Below are 13,735 nucleotides of genomic sequence, written 5' to 3'. Positions count from 1 at the left end.
CCCCGACATCCCCAGCTCAACACAGACATAGATTTCCAGTCCAAGACGGGATTATGAATCTGTAACCATGGTAATCCAAGCACTAAGACATCATGTAGGTTATATAATACAAGGAAACGAATAATCTCCTGATGGTCTGGGGTAAGACGCATAGTCACTTGTGTCCAATATTGTGGTTTATTGCTAGCCAAAGGTGTAGAATCAATACCCTTCAGGGGAATAGAAACTTCCAACGGCTCCAAATCAAACCCACAACGCTTGGCAAAGGACCAATCTATGAGACTCAGAGCGGCGCCAGAATCCACATAAGCATTCACAGTCACAGATGATAAGGTACAAATCAATGTCACGGACAAAAGAAATTTTGACTGCAAGGTACCTGTAGAAAAAGATTTATCAACCTTTTTATCAACCTTATTTATACGTTTAGAGCATGCTGATATAACATGAGCTGGATCTCCACAGTAGAAGCACAATCCATTTTTGCGCCTGTAATTTTGACGTTCGCCTCTAGACAAAACACGATCGCATTGCATATGCTCCAATGCCTTTTCAGAGGTCACCGCCAAATGGTGCACAGGTCTTTGCTCAGAAGACACCGCCATATGGTGCACAGGTTTTTGCTCAGAAGATACCACCATATGGTGCACAGATTCTTCCTCAGAAGACCCCGCCATATGGTGCACAGATTTGCGCTCCCGCAAACGCCGATCAATCTGGATAGCCAATTTCATGGCATCATTCAGACCTGTAGGCACAGGGAACCCCACCATGACATCCTTCACGGCATCAGAGAGACCTTCTCTGAAATTAGCTGCTAAAGCGCACTCATTCCATTTAGTAAGCACCGACCATTTACGGAATTTCTGGCAGTATATCTCAGCTTCATCTTGCCCTTGGGAAAGAGCTATCAAGGCTTTCTCAGCCAAAATCTCCAAATTAGGTTCTTCATAAAGCAACCCCAAAGCCTGAAAAAACGCATCTACATTTAACAACGCAGGATCCCCTGGCGATAATGCAAATGCCCAACTTTGTGGGTCGCCGCGCAGTAGAGAGATAACAATTTTAACTTGTTGAGTCTGATCACCAGCAGAGTGAGATCTCAGAGACAAAAACAATTTGCAATTTTCTCTGAAACTCAAAAACCGGGATCTGTCTCCGGTAAAGTATTCAGGCAGAGGAATCTTAGGTTCAGACATTGGAGCACGTATAACAAAATCTTGTAGGTTCTGTACTTTTGTCGCAAGGTTATTCAAACCCGCAACTAAACTCTGTGGATCCATGTTTCAAATGGGTGTAACCCAAGCATTCAGAGGTTAAGAGGAGAGGAGAAAAAAAAAAGGCTGAAGACTGCAGTTTAAGCAAGGAATACAAATGATCAAACTAAGGTGCACTTTCAAACACAGAAAAAAAAAAAAAAAAACCTTTTCTTCTCCTTCCTACTTTAGTGCATATTTTAACACATAGATTTTTTACAGGCCGGCCAAACTGTTATGGTTACCCCAATGACCATGGGAAAAAAATACAAAACGGACTAGCTCTCGGGTGATGGAAACTAAGGTCGACCGTGACCTGAACCTGACCCAACACTTACAGTAGCCGGGGGATGTACCTACGATGCCCTAGACACCACGCGCCAGCCGGAGATCTAACTACCCCTATAAGAGGAATATACAGGCCTACCTTACCTCCAGTGAGGAACCCCAAAAGATGATAGTAGGCCCCCACAGATATTGACGGTGAGTTCAGAGGAAATGACATACGTAGGATGAACAGCAGATTTAGCACAGTGAGGTCCGCTTACTAGATAGCAGAAGGACAGGAAAGAGTTACTTCACGGTCGACCTAAAAATCACTATTCAAAAACACCATCCAGAAATTACTTTAAACTCCAGTGACAACTCATGCCACTGGAGTAGTAATTTTCTGTCCACAAGAGCTTCCAGCACTGAAGAGTCACATTGCAGATAGCTGGACAAAAATAGCAAAACAAGAAACAAAATTCAACTTAGCTGAACTGGAACTTGAGGCAGGTGAATGCAACAGAATGCTACTAGCACATTGGTGGCCGGCATGTGACTAACAGCCAAGCAGCCTTAAATAGGAAACTCCCCAAGAGGGTGGCGACAGGTAATCAGAGATGGAGGAAGGCACATAAGAGACACTACCATAACAGACCACCGGGGGAGCCCACAAACCGAATTCACAACAGCACACCAGTGGAAGGATCTCCTTAGTTTGCAAAACTTATCCCAGTGTTGTGCCTCTTTGCACAACCACACCAGGTGAGTAAGATTCAAGCTGTGCTATTTGCTCCAAGAAAGATCTACTCATCTACTACGCTTAGATAGCGCTCTCCCTCTTTCTCCCCTCGTCCTCTTTATCCCAGGACGTCATTCACACAACACATCATCTGTGAATTATTGGACTCCAACTAACAAGTACTGTGCACAAGTGTGATCAAGTTTTGCTGGACTTCCTCATTTAAGAACTGTGTGCATTCGCACTAATAACCACATTGGACTTCCTCGTTTAAGTGTCTTGTTTGCTTCCATGTCATTTCCTTGCTGGACTGGTTCATATTAGTGGTCGCACCCCGCTGCTCAGTTTGCTGTGATTTACTATATAGAGCTGAGGACCTCGTTACTATTGCAGGAATATCTGTACTATGTTCTGTTCGCTATCCTGTTGGCTATTATTTTCTATATAGAGCTGAGGACCTCGTTACAATTGCAGAAATATCTATGTTAGTTCTGTTTACATTTCTGTTTTGAGTAAATACATCTTTTGCCTCAACTTTGCTCTCGGACTGGCTTTATCCCATTCTATCAGATTTCGTAGTACCCATATAATTATTACAGGTACTGTCGCTCGGCTTGGGCCTGTCGCTCAGCAGCCTCTCAGTCAGCTTGAGCCTGTTCCTCTGCTCTCTCTCCAGGAATTGCAGAATTAGCTTAAAACGTTCCTCACCGTCGTCTGCATCGAATTGCTCCAAGACCATCTGCAGGTGGGGGTCTACCATACACTACCTTGGTTGCGCATATGGCTGGCATTCACATGTGGAACCTCTGCCGCAGTGCCGCTTGCACATTGGCTGGCCTCTTCTTCATCACAGCTCAGGTGACTTGCTGTCTCTGTGTCCCATTTCAACAGTTCAGCAGTCATTTGGAGCCTGATTTTACCCATGGAGTCAATCCGTCTCACTGTACAGAGGGCAATAAGAGTATCCTTGGACTGCAGGTTATTCCAGGGCTCTATAAGTGTAGCCATCATTGCCAAACAGAAGATAGGACAGAAAAAAGAGCTGGGGAGGGGTGTAACTGCTACCCGTACAGAATTGTCCCAGATTAAAAAAAAAAATTAAAACACTGAGCCTGATCCCTCAAAATTCTGAGCAAAATGCTCGCAAGAACCGTGCAAGTTTTCAGTGAGAGGAAGGATTTCTCTAACCAGATCACTCATATTCTGTAAGATCCCACCGCTGACACCAATTTGTCAAGGAAGGGTCACCAGAGGAGTCACTCAGAATACCACCAATTTGTCAAAGATTGCTATCAAAGGGTGGTCGTATCCCAGATGCACCTGCTATTATCTTTGGAACAGCTCTCTGCTGTCCCCTATCCTCCAGTCAATTGCTCAATTGACCGAATTAACAGAGGAGGCCACAGGCTGTTTCCACTAATTGACTGGTTATTGAGAAACTAACAATGAGCATATGGTTTACAGTGGGTACGGAAAGTATTCAGACCCCTTTACATTTTTCACTCTTTGTTTCATTGCAGCCATTTGGTAAATTCAAAAAAGTTCATTTTTTCCTCATTAATGTACAGTCTGCACCCCATCTTGACTGAAAAAAACAGAAATGTAGTAATTTTTGCATTTATAAATTTTTTATTTATTAAAAAAGAAAGCTGAAATATCACATGGTCATAAGTATTCAGACCCTTTGCTCAGTATTGCGTAGAAGCACCCTTTTGAGCTAGTACAGCCATGAGTCTTCTTGGGAATGATGCCACAAGTTTTTCACACCTGGATTTGGGGATCCTCTGCCATTCTTCCTTGCAGATCCTCTCTAGTTCCATCAGATTGGATGGTGAACGTTGGTGGACAGCCATTTTCAGGTCTCTCCAGAGATGCTTAATTGGGTTTAGGTCAGGGCTCTGGCCAAATATTAAGTTGAGGGTGTCAACAATTTTGTTCAGCCCATTTTGGGGGTTTTATGTGAAATGATGTCCAATTTACCTTTTTTTTCTTTATTTTTTGTTTTGTTTCAGTACACACAAAGGAAATAAACATGTGTATAACAAAACATGTGTAATTGCAGTTGTTTTCTGGGAGAACACCTTTGGCCATGTCTGTATGTGCCAGGAGCATTCCCGCAATATATGTTAAGTGCAAAACACAATGTGAAAAACATATTTCTATGAATAAGATAATAAAATAAATGAATCTTATGAAACTTTTGGATAGGAAGGTTCCTACAGTTAAGAGCTCTCTCATTACGCACTGCAAGTGTAAAATACCCTAAAATACCCTATCTATTTTGTACCCAATGCAACTTTTTTTTTAAAGTGATCAAATTTGTATATATATATATATATATATATATATATATATATATATATATATATATACATTTATGTGTGTTTATATACACTGCTCAAAAAAATAAGGGAACACTAAAATCCCACATCCTAGATATCACTGAATGAAATATTCCAGTTGTAAATCTTTATTCATTATATAGTAGAATGTGTTGAGAACAATAAAACCTAAAAATTATCAATGTAAATCACAACTAATATCCCACGGAGGTCTGGAGTTGGAATGATTCTCAAAATCAAAGTGGAAAATGAAGTTACAGGCTGATCCAACTCAGTGGAAATGCCTCAAGACAAGGAAATGATGCTCAGTAGTGTGTGTGTGGCCTTCACTTGCCAGACCATCCTCATGGAGTCAGTTTCTAATCATTTGTGCAGACACATGCACATTTGTGGCCTGCTGGAGGTCATTTTGCAGGGCTCTGGCAGTGCTCCTCCTGTTCCTCCTTGCACAAAGGCTGAGGTAGCGGTCCTGTTGCTGGGTTGTTGCCCTCCTATGGCCCCCTCCACGTCTCCTGGTGTACTGGCCTGTCTCCTGGTAGCGCCTCCAGCCTCTGGACACTACGCTGACAGACACAGCAAACCTTCTTGCCACAGCTCGCATTGATGTGCCATCCTAGATGAGCTGCACTACCTGAGCCACTTGTGTGGGTTGTAGAGTCCGTCTCATGCTACCACTAGTGTGAAAGCACAACCAACATTCAAAAGTGATCACAACATCAGCCAGAAAGCATTGGTACTGAGATGTGGTCTGTGGTCTCCACCTGCAGAACCACTCCTCTATAGGGGGTGTCTTGGTAATTGCCAATAATTTCCATCTGTTGTCTATTCCATTTGCACAACAGCATGTGAGATTGATTGTCAAACAGTGTTGCTTCCTAAGTGGACAGTTTGATTTCAAAGAAGTTTGATTTACTTGAAGTTATATTCTGTTGTTTAAGTGTTCCCTTTATTTTTTGAGCAGTATATATATATATATATATATATATATATATATATATATATATATATATATAATGTAAAATATATGCTATGCTCCACCTTTCAATTTCTGTGAAAGTAATGTAGACTGGTTACAGCACCCCTATAGACTAGGGGTGGGCAATTCATTTTCCCAAGTGGCCACATGAGAGACTGTGACTGTTCGGGAGGCCGGAACCAATAGGATGAAATTAATTCTGCTTAATATTAATATTAACATATCAATTATAATTATTTTATATTACTATTAATTGTATCACTTAATATTGTGCAGAATTAAGGACACTGACATCCTCCTAAATATGATTGAGCCTGCACACAGCCCCTTGTATATATCGTATAAGCACACACAGCCCTTATATCACAACATAGCCTCCCCATGATCAGCATGAGACCCACACAGCCTTCCCCATGACCAGCATGAGACCCACATAGCCTCCCTTGTCCAGCATGAGAGCCCCATAGTGTCCCCATGTCTAGCATGAGAGCCCCATAGCGTCCTCATGTCCTGACTGAGAGCGCCATAGTGTCCCCATGTCCAGCATGAGAGCCCTCATAGCGTCCTCATGTCCAGCATGATGAGAGCCCCATAGTGTCCTCATGTCCAGCATGAGAGCCCCATAGCCTCCTCTTGTCCAGTATTAGACCCCCATAGCGTCCCTATGTCCAGCATAAGATCCCCATAGCCTCCTCTTGTCCAGTATTAGACCCCCATAGTGTCCCTATGTCCAGCATAAGATCCCCATAGCCTTCTCTTGTCCAGCATGAGACCCCCATAGGCTCCCCATTTCCAGCCAAACATCCCATGCACATGGAAAAATACCCACCACATACTCCCCTTGCTCCCATTCTCCACAGTGCACAGCTGATGCGATAAAATGACGTTGCGTCAGGTGTCTCACACATTGATCGGTGCAAGGAGGGGCTGGCGGCCCCTCCTCCCCCATGCATTCACCGCTGCCTGCATCCCGAGGATGCAGATAGATAGCGGTGACAGTGAGTGGCGGCGGACAGGCTGTGGAGGACAAGGTGCGGTCCGTAAGCCACTGTTTTCAGCCCCTCGGCTGTCTCAGTTCGCGGGCCCTATGGGAACAGCAAGATGGCTGGATTTGTCCCACAGGCCACACTTTGCCCAGGTCTGCTATAGACGATGAATGTGAATGGAGAAACACTATGTATGGTCAAGTGCTGCTCTATTGAAGATCCTACTCACTGCGGTCCTATTGTGAGATGCCATGGGGACTTGGGACCCCCTGTTAGCTATCAGTTGGGGCCCCTGTGATTTAACATGTCAACCACTGTGTGGAAGGGTAATTAATGTCTATGTGGGATACTCTTTTAAAGGGAATCCATCAGCAGGCTTTTGCTTTTTAATTTGATAGCAGCATAATGTAGGGGCAGATGACCTGACTCCAGGCATGTGTCACTTGCTCAGCAGCTTGCCGTAATTTCAATACAATCAGTATTTTATCAGCCAGACCAGCTATGTGTAACCCAGCCCCACCACTGATTGACAGCTTGCTGACAATGTACAGTGTACACAGGATGCTGCCAATCAAAGGTGTAGGCAGGTTGAACAAAACTGCACCAAGCCGTCCAGTAAATCATACATTGCTGGAATCAGGCTCTCTGCCCCTGCATCATGAAGCTCTCAGATTCCATAACAAAAACTTGGAGACAGATTATCTTTAAAGGGATTTTCCATTTAGGTGAACCTCTATTCATGCACTCTGTCAGAGCATTTGGACGTCATAGAACGGGGATACCAAATCAGAAGCTAATATATGATGACAAACAGGCAGCAATATACTTATAAAAATGCATATATTTCTCTGTGAGAGACGCTAGTACACCTAGACCTTGCTGGGCACATGTCCTACAGTGACGAAGCCATCCCTCACCCCTCCGCACAGTTCCCGACTCAAGTTGCTGTTGAAGTGAAATCCGGGCTCCATAATGTTTAGTATTACAGATTAATGGGGAGTTTAAAAGAACAGCAGGGATCGGGTAGGTGATATCACTTGTCTCCCCTGGTCAAACTTACATGCCCTCCTCAAACAGCAGTCCGAGGCCCAAACCCGCCGACAGACGAGAAACTGTGCATGGATAACATTGACAGGCGGCAGAGCCGTCACTTTGACATCTTCCCCACAGTATAGGATTTAATGACCGTTAATGTAATAACATTAATTACAGACGGGCATTGTACTGTTATACAATAGAAAATATTTCTGATATCTGACTAATAAAGATTGGTCTTGTATATTTAGTCGGAGAGCGTTAGGCTATGCTGCGATGTTGTAGGGTTTTTTACTATGCTTTTTTAAGCAAATAACAAGCTGCTTTTTACAGTACAAGCAAAAGCTACGAGATCTCAAAAATCTCATGCACACGATTGTTTTGTATTTCTTGATTGAATTGGAAGACTGCTTAATTTTTTCACCATAGAAAGCAATGAGAGTGCAAAAATGCCATAACGCATTTTGGCTGCTTTTTTGTTGAATAAAACTAGCTTTATTAAATATGTACTGTAGGCAAATGACAAATATAATCCTTATAAAAAAAAAAGCTGCAAAAAAATGCAAAACCCCCAAAAATCTTGCTTTTTGTAAGCAGCTTCTTTAGGCTATGTGCACACGGTGCGGATTTAGCTGCGGATCCACAGCGGATTGGCCGCTGCGGATTTCCAGCTGTTTTCCATGCGGTTTACAGTACCATGTAAACCTATGGAAAACTAAATCCACAGTGCACATGCTGCAGAAAATACCGCGCGGAAAGGCTGTGTTGTATTTTCCGTAGCATGTCAATTCTTTGTGCGGATTCCGCAGCGGTTTACACGCAATGTCTGAACATAGCCTTATGGCCTTTATGGAAGTCTTTTTCGTGAGGCTCATTCATTACTTTGCTTTATTTTTGTTATGTTATTCAACCATTGTATTCTTGCTTGTGATGATGTAAACAGCATATTTATATGATGCAAATCCTGACACACTAGGCTTCTTTTATCTAAACTGTCTAAGGGCAGGTGCAGACAAGCGTAGATTTTCTCGAGAGAAAGAATCGGGTCGATTATGCAAATGACACTATGATCAGAGTGTGGTCATATTGGGATCCGATTCTCTTGGATGAGGAAAAGATGGAGAAATTAATTTCTACCATTGTTTTTACCACAAACATGTTCCTCATCATAGAGACAGAGAAACAGACTTTTTGTGCTTCGGGGCGACCTGTGGGCAGATCTTCCCTTGGTTTCTCTGGCTTAGAGCAGGAAGATAAGACTCTGCCTACAGTCCCTCCCCGAAACACGGGCATATCATTAACTGAAAACTTCTAACAGCGATTACACAAGAACCACAAGACAGATTTCTTCACCCCAGGTGTCATTTTTATCAGTATAACAGTGCCAGCCTGATAATGTCTGTAGTTTACTTAGCAAAATCCTGCTGACAGGTTTGCTTTAATACTATAGCTTTTAGGGGAGAATAGTTCCCTAAAGTGGTTTCAAGCAGAGCCTCCATGAAGCGCCTAGTCTCAATGACTCCCTAATATATGTCCCCATTCACATGTCCATGTTTAACCGCTACCCAACCGCCCATGGTAGATAAACATCGGCGCTAGGTGGGCTCTGTGCAGCGCTGACATTTATAAGCGGTTGGTGGTCTGACAGGGCTCAGGACCCCAGGGTCCTGCAAGCGCTGCGATTCCTGAGCAGAGCGATAGCTCTGACAGGTGACCTCATCGGGACATTGGGTCAGGTCCCAATGATGTTAAATCCTTTGCTATCTTCTAAATGTCGCGATCATGGCATTTAGAAGATAGCAGAAGGAGACCATTGCTGTACTCACCTCTCCAATGCCCCCCCGTGATGAGATCCGATCACATCATGGGGGATCTCGCATTGTCCCGGCAGCCGGAGGTCACGTGATGATGACTTCCGGGTCTGCCTGCTGCAGTGGCTTGTTAGACTCAGCCAGCAGCTGATTATGACAAGCAATCTGCCTGTGTAACACTGACAGGTCTCATACAATGCAATAAATCTGTACTGCATTGTGTGAGATCAGTGATCAGACAAATAAAAATTGAAGTCCCATACAGGGACTAAGTAAAAAAAAATAACATAAAAGTAAAAGAATGTTTTAAAACTATAAAAAAAAATCACAAAATAAATAAAACAGAAGAATAAATATTAAACCAATAAATATATTTATGTAAAAAAAAAAAGTACACATATTTGGTATTGCTGTGTCCGGAACAAGCCGATCTATAAAACTGTCACACTTGTTAACACTTTCAGTTAACACCGCAAAAAAAGAGCAAAAACCTTTGCTTTTTCATCATGCTGCCAAATAAAAAGTAGAGTAAAACGCGATCAAAAAGTCAAATCAAAATCAAAACGGTAGCGATGAAAACGCCATCTTGTCCCGCAAAAAAACAAGCTGCGATATAGATCCAAAAGCGGAAAAATAAAAAAGTTATAGCTCTCAGAATAAAGTGAAAAACAATTATTTTTTCTATATAATAATTTTTATGATGAAAAAGCGGCCAAACATAAAATAATATAAATGTGGTATCGCTGTAATCGTACTGACCTGAAGAATAAAGCCACCTGATCAGTTTTACCACATGCGGAACAGCAATAAAAAAAACCCTAAAAACAATTTCTGAATTCCTAGTGTTTGATCATTCTGTCTCCCAAAAATCAGAACAGAAAGCAATCAAAAAATGTCATGTGCCTGAAAATGGTAACAATAAAAATGTCAGCTCGACCCGCGAAAAACAAGCCCTCGGTCTGCCAAAATATGGAAAAATTATAGCTCTCAAAATATGGTAATGCAAACACTAGTTTTTGTACATACAGTTGCTAATTTTGCCTTTCTACCGAGCTAATTCTTCTCTTTTCTCTGCTCTATGTAGAAACAGGAAGCCTCCTTTCTCTGCATTTATCATTCCCCTCTTCATCTTCAACACCTGACCAAGCTGCTCTTCCTCCCCCTGCCAGGGACTTTTGCAGTGACTGATGAGTCATACAGGGAAAATTGACCTCCTGTTCCTACATAGAGCTCGGTGAAAAAAACGGATAAAACATGTACGTGCAACACGGACATTTGAATGAGAGCGAAGGCTGTGTGCTACAACACAGTTCTTGTGCAAATGCTTGCTTGGGATTCATGACCTTTGACATTGAGTGGCGGTGGGATATCGGGGAGTTCATTTGTAGGTTTCGAGGAAAGCATGGCCTTCTTCTGTTTATGTGCCTTACTGATGAAAACATACACAGACACATTTCTATGTGGCCTCTTGCGAGTGTTCCTTAATATTCCGCTCACAATAAACTGGCCTTTATCTTAAAAGATAAATCAGTCACTCGGCAAATGTTTCCTTCATATCCATACTGCAACTTATCACCTGAATAGCAATGGGGATTGTTCAGGATGCCTCGTTACATTTCCATGTCAGTGACATTTCTATAGTCCCAGGGCTGAATACAAAGTATATTAGATGGTCCGCTGCTAAATGGGCGACTGTGTGTTTGCGGGGTGTTGCTTAGCAACCCACGGAAAGCCACTTTGTTATCTGTGATTTAGGGATCTCTCTGTATAGACATAGATAACTTGCAGCCACAGGTCATTTACTTCTGTCAGCATTCTCCGCTTGATGCTGATTATTCGGACATGGGCACAGCCAGAAACCCCTCAGTGCCGCCTGTCCGTATTTTGTAGGCTTTTGCATATGCTAATCTCTGTTAATAACGGAGTCATGGTTTGGATTTAATGAGTACATCCTCTTTTATCTGTTGTAAAGTATTGTGCTTTTGGTGCAGTGCAGTTTTCTGCTGACGAGCGGCTAATCCGTTGTTTAGGAAATGTCACATTGCCATGGCAGAGACATGTGGCACCTCTGGAGAGCCGGACTTCCCGCACAGGTCATATGGAAATCCTGCAGCATAGATGGAAACACTGTGTGCAGAGTGTGATAAATAACCTGTTCGAGTCGCTGGGGGAGGATCTCCATGGATTAGAGGTAGACCATCGTCTATCTCGTTCAGTAGCACGCGTGCAGATCCCTCTGCAGAAGGGGCAGGCGTCCTGCTTCATGCTATTGCTGCTGCTATTAGTCCCCCCCTTCCTGCTGCCCACATTTATCCATCACAACGCAAGGAGAATGGACTGATTTCCCTGAAGGACGCAGGGGAGACCACAGAACATGTGAGAAAGATAATTTGCATGAACCCTTTCCGTGCTGGCACAGATCTGTCCTGGCAGGTTGATCCGTCTATTGCTGTTTGGGTATGTTGTAGTTCTCTGTGCTTATAGGAACTGTCCATTGCTCCTTTTTACCCCCCAGTGGTCTTGGTCACATGTTTATTATGAGTTTTAACAAACAGGTCGTATATGTCAATCAGGTTTGTCAATATTGTGTCCATCAATCATGTCCCCCGTCACTGAACGTCTCGTCAGATCTTGAACTGCCATTTGGCTGCAATGACGTACCCAAGAGCCCGAAATAAACAGTTATATCACACGACTGACATGATTTCCTCTCTTCCGCAGGAATGATGGAGTCTCCCAGCGTCGACAAAGATCTGCTGGAGGGATGCACGTCTCCATTCGAGCTGAAATCGGCCCCGAGCAAGAAGATGTGGGTCAAACTGAGAGCTCTGTGAGTACCTGGCAAACGGGGGGTTAAGGGACTTCCCTCCCCACATGCGCAGACCACCCATAGGAATCCCATCTTTGCTGAGAAACGGTGGTTTCCAGCTCGCCTGGAAAACAAAAGCGTTCCGCACAAGCCACCAATCACATCACCATATTGATTTAGCCAGACGCATTCGGGGTGCACGGACTTGTCGTATTCGGCAGTATGCTGCATTTAGCACAATTATTATTTTTCTATGCATTTGGGGATAAGTGAGCACAGCCATGGCAGTGCACTAATGCTAACATTACCATGGCAACCTCCCGTGTAAAATTCTCATTAACCCCTTGATCAAAACCTGCACCATTGTCTCTTGTAGATAACACTTGAAGCGTCTGCTCCGTGCAGATGTCAAATGCTATTGTTAATGATTTATCTAATTACTGATAATATGTTAATCTGTAGATTGCTCGCCGGTGATGTGACTACTTGATGGATTGTTAGTGGCGAATATAATGATCACATGCTTCAGATTGCGGTACAAATGTGGGAATCTGTATGGCAGTATCATTCATAGGTACTGTTATCACATAGGAGTGAATTAGGTTTTATTTGTTGAGATTTTCTGCATTATGACTTCTCATCTTATCAATATTACATATCTCTAGGATCTTTTATTATATGTGAATATTGTAACAACCACCCTAAGAGTGCTAAAGGAAAAGCATGGCAGCGAAAAGTGCTTCCTAGGCCACTTTTCATCATACGGATAGGGTCGCGTACAGTGGCGTCGGTACCAGCACACGTTGTTCACACCCTGGGTGACCAGTGGTCCATAATGCGGACCACACAACATGTATCTTCACAAACCACATGGTCTGCTTACCCAAGTAGTGAAGTAACTCCGGAGCAAGTCATCAATTATATTCAATTGTTGAACATTGGTTAAAGAAGGGGAATCTGGAAAGGATGCTTCCCATATTAGACATCAAGAGTGTTGTAGAATATGGTCATGTTCATATCATTAAAATAAATGCGACCTTACATTTTCTTAAGTCAAGCTGGTATCTAGTTTCAACCTATTGTGTCCTGACTTGGAAAAACTCTTCTTATTCGCTTTAGAGATGGAGGGAAGAAAGTGGGGGTTACATTTTGTACTAAAAGCTCCACTACCTTCCTCATCATCGTGTTGACCATTTTCTGATGATGTTAGAGATATTGCACTGGAAAATTGACAAGAGAGTTGGTGGTAAATGTGCTGACTTGAGGTAGAATGGATTGCTACTTATACCATAGCAATATAAGTAATAACTGAGAATATGTAGTTTTTGATTGTGAAACATTGCCTGTGTAGCACAGTGTTTGTCATTTCTTCTGGTGATCACAAAACTGGAGACAGGACGGTCATGAGAGACGAGACAGTCCTGAGAGACGGGACGGTCCTGAGAGACGGGACGGTCCTGTGAGACGGGACGGTCCTGAGAGACGGGACGGTCCTGAGAGACGGGACGGTCCTG

At 43.1% G+C, this 13,735-nt stretch overlaps 1 protein-coding gene across 6 annotated transcripts in view; it reads left to right on the top strand.

Annotated features, from left to right (window-relative positions):
• PDE1B (phosphodiesterase 1B) overlaps positions 1-13,735 on the top strand; it is a 464,528-nt gene that overhangs the window by 47,761 nt on the left and 403,032 nt on the right. For 2 of the 6 annotated variants that reach the window (XM_077297904.1, XM_077297903.1), the window contains exon 2: positions 12,134-12,242. In XM_077297904.1, the coding sequence (XP_077154019.1) occupies positions 12,134-12,242 (109 nt within the window). Of the gene's footprint in view, positions 1-11,436; positions 11,870-12,133; positions 12,243-13,735 lie in introns of those variants that run through there. The other 4 variants (XM_077297906.1, XM_077297909.1, XM_077297907.1 and 1 more) reach the window with 4 other exon arrangements.

The sequence above is a fragment of the Ranitomeya variabilis genome, chromosome 3 (assembly GCF_051348905.1).
Source record: "Ranitomeya variabilis isolate aRanVar5 chromosome 3, aRanVar5.hap1, whole genome shotgun sequence".
Lineage (NCBI taxonomy): Eukaryota > Metazoa > Chordata > Amphibia > Anura > Dendrobatidae > Ranitomeya > Ranitomeya variabilis.
The sequence above is the reverse complement of the archived record's forward strand: the minus strand, read 5'-3'. Positions and strand labels throughout refer to the sequence as shown.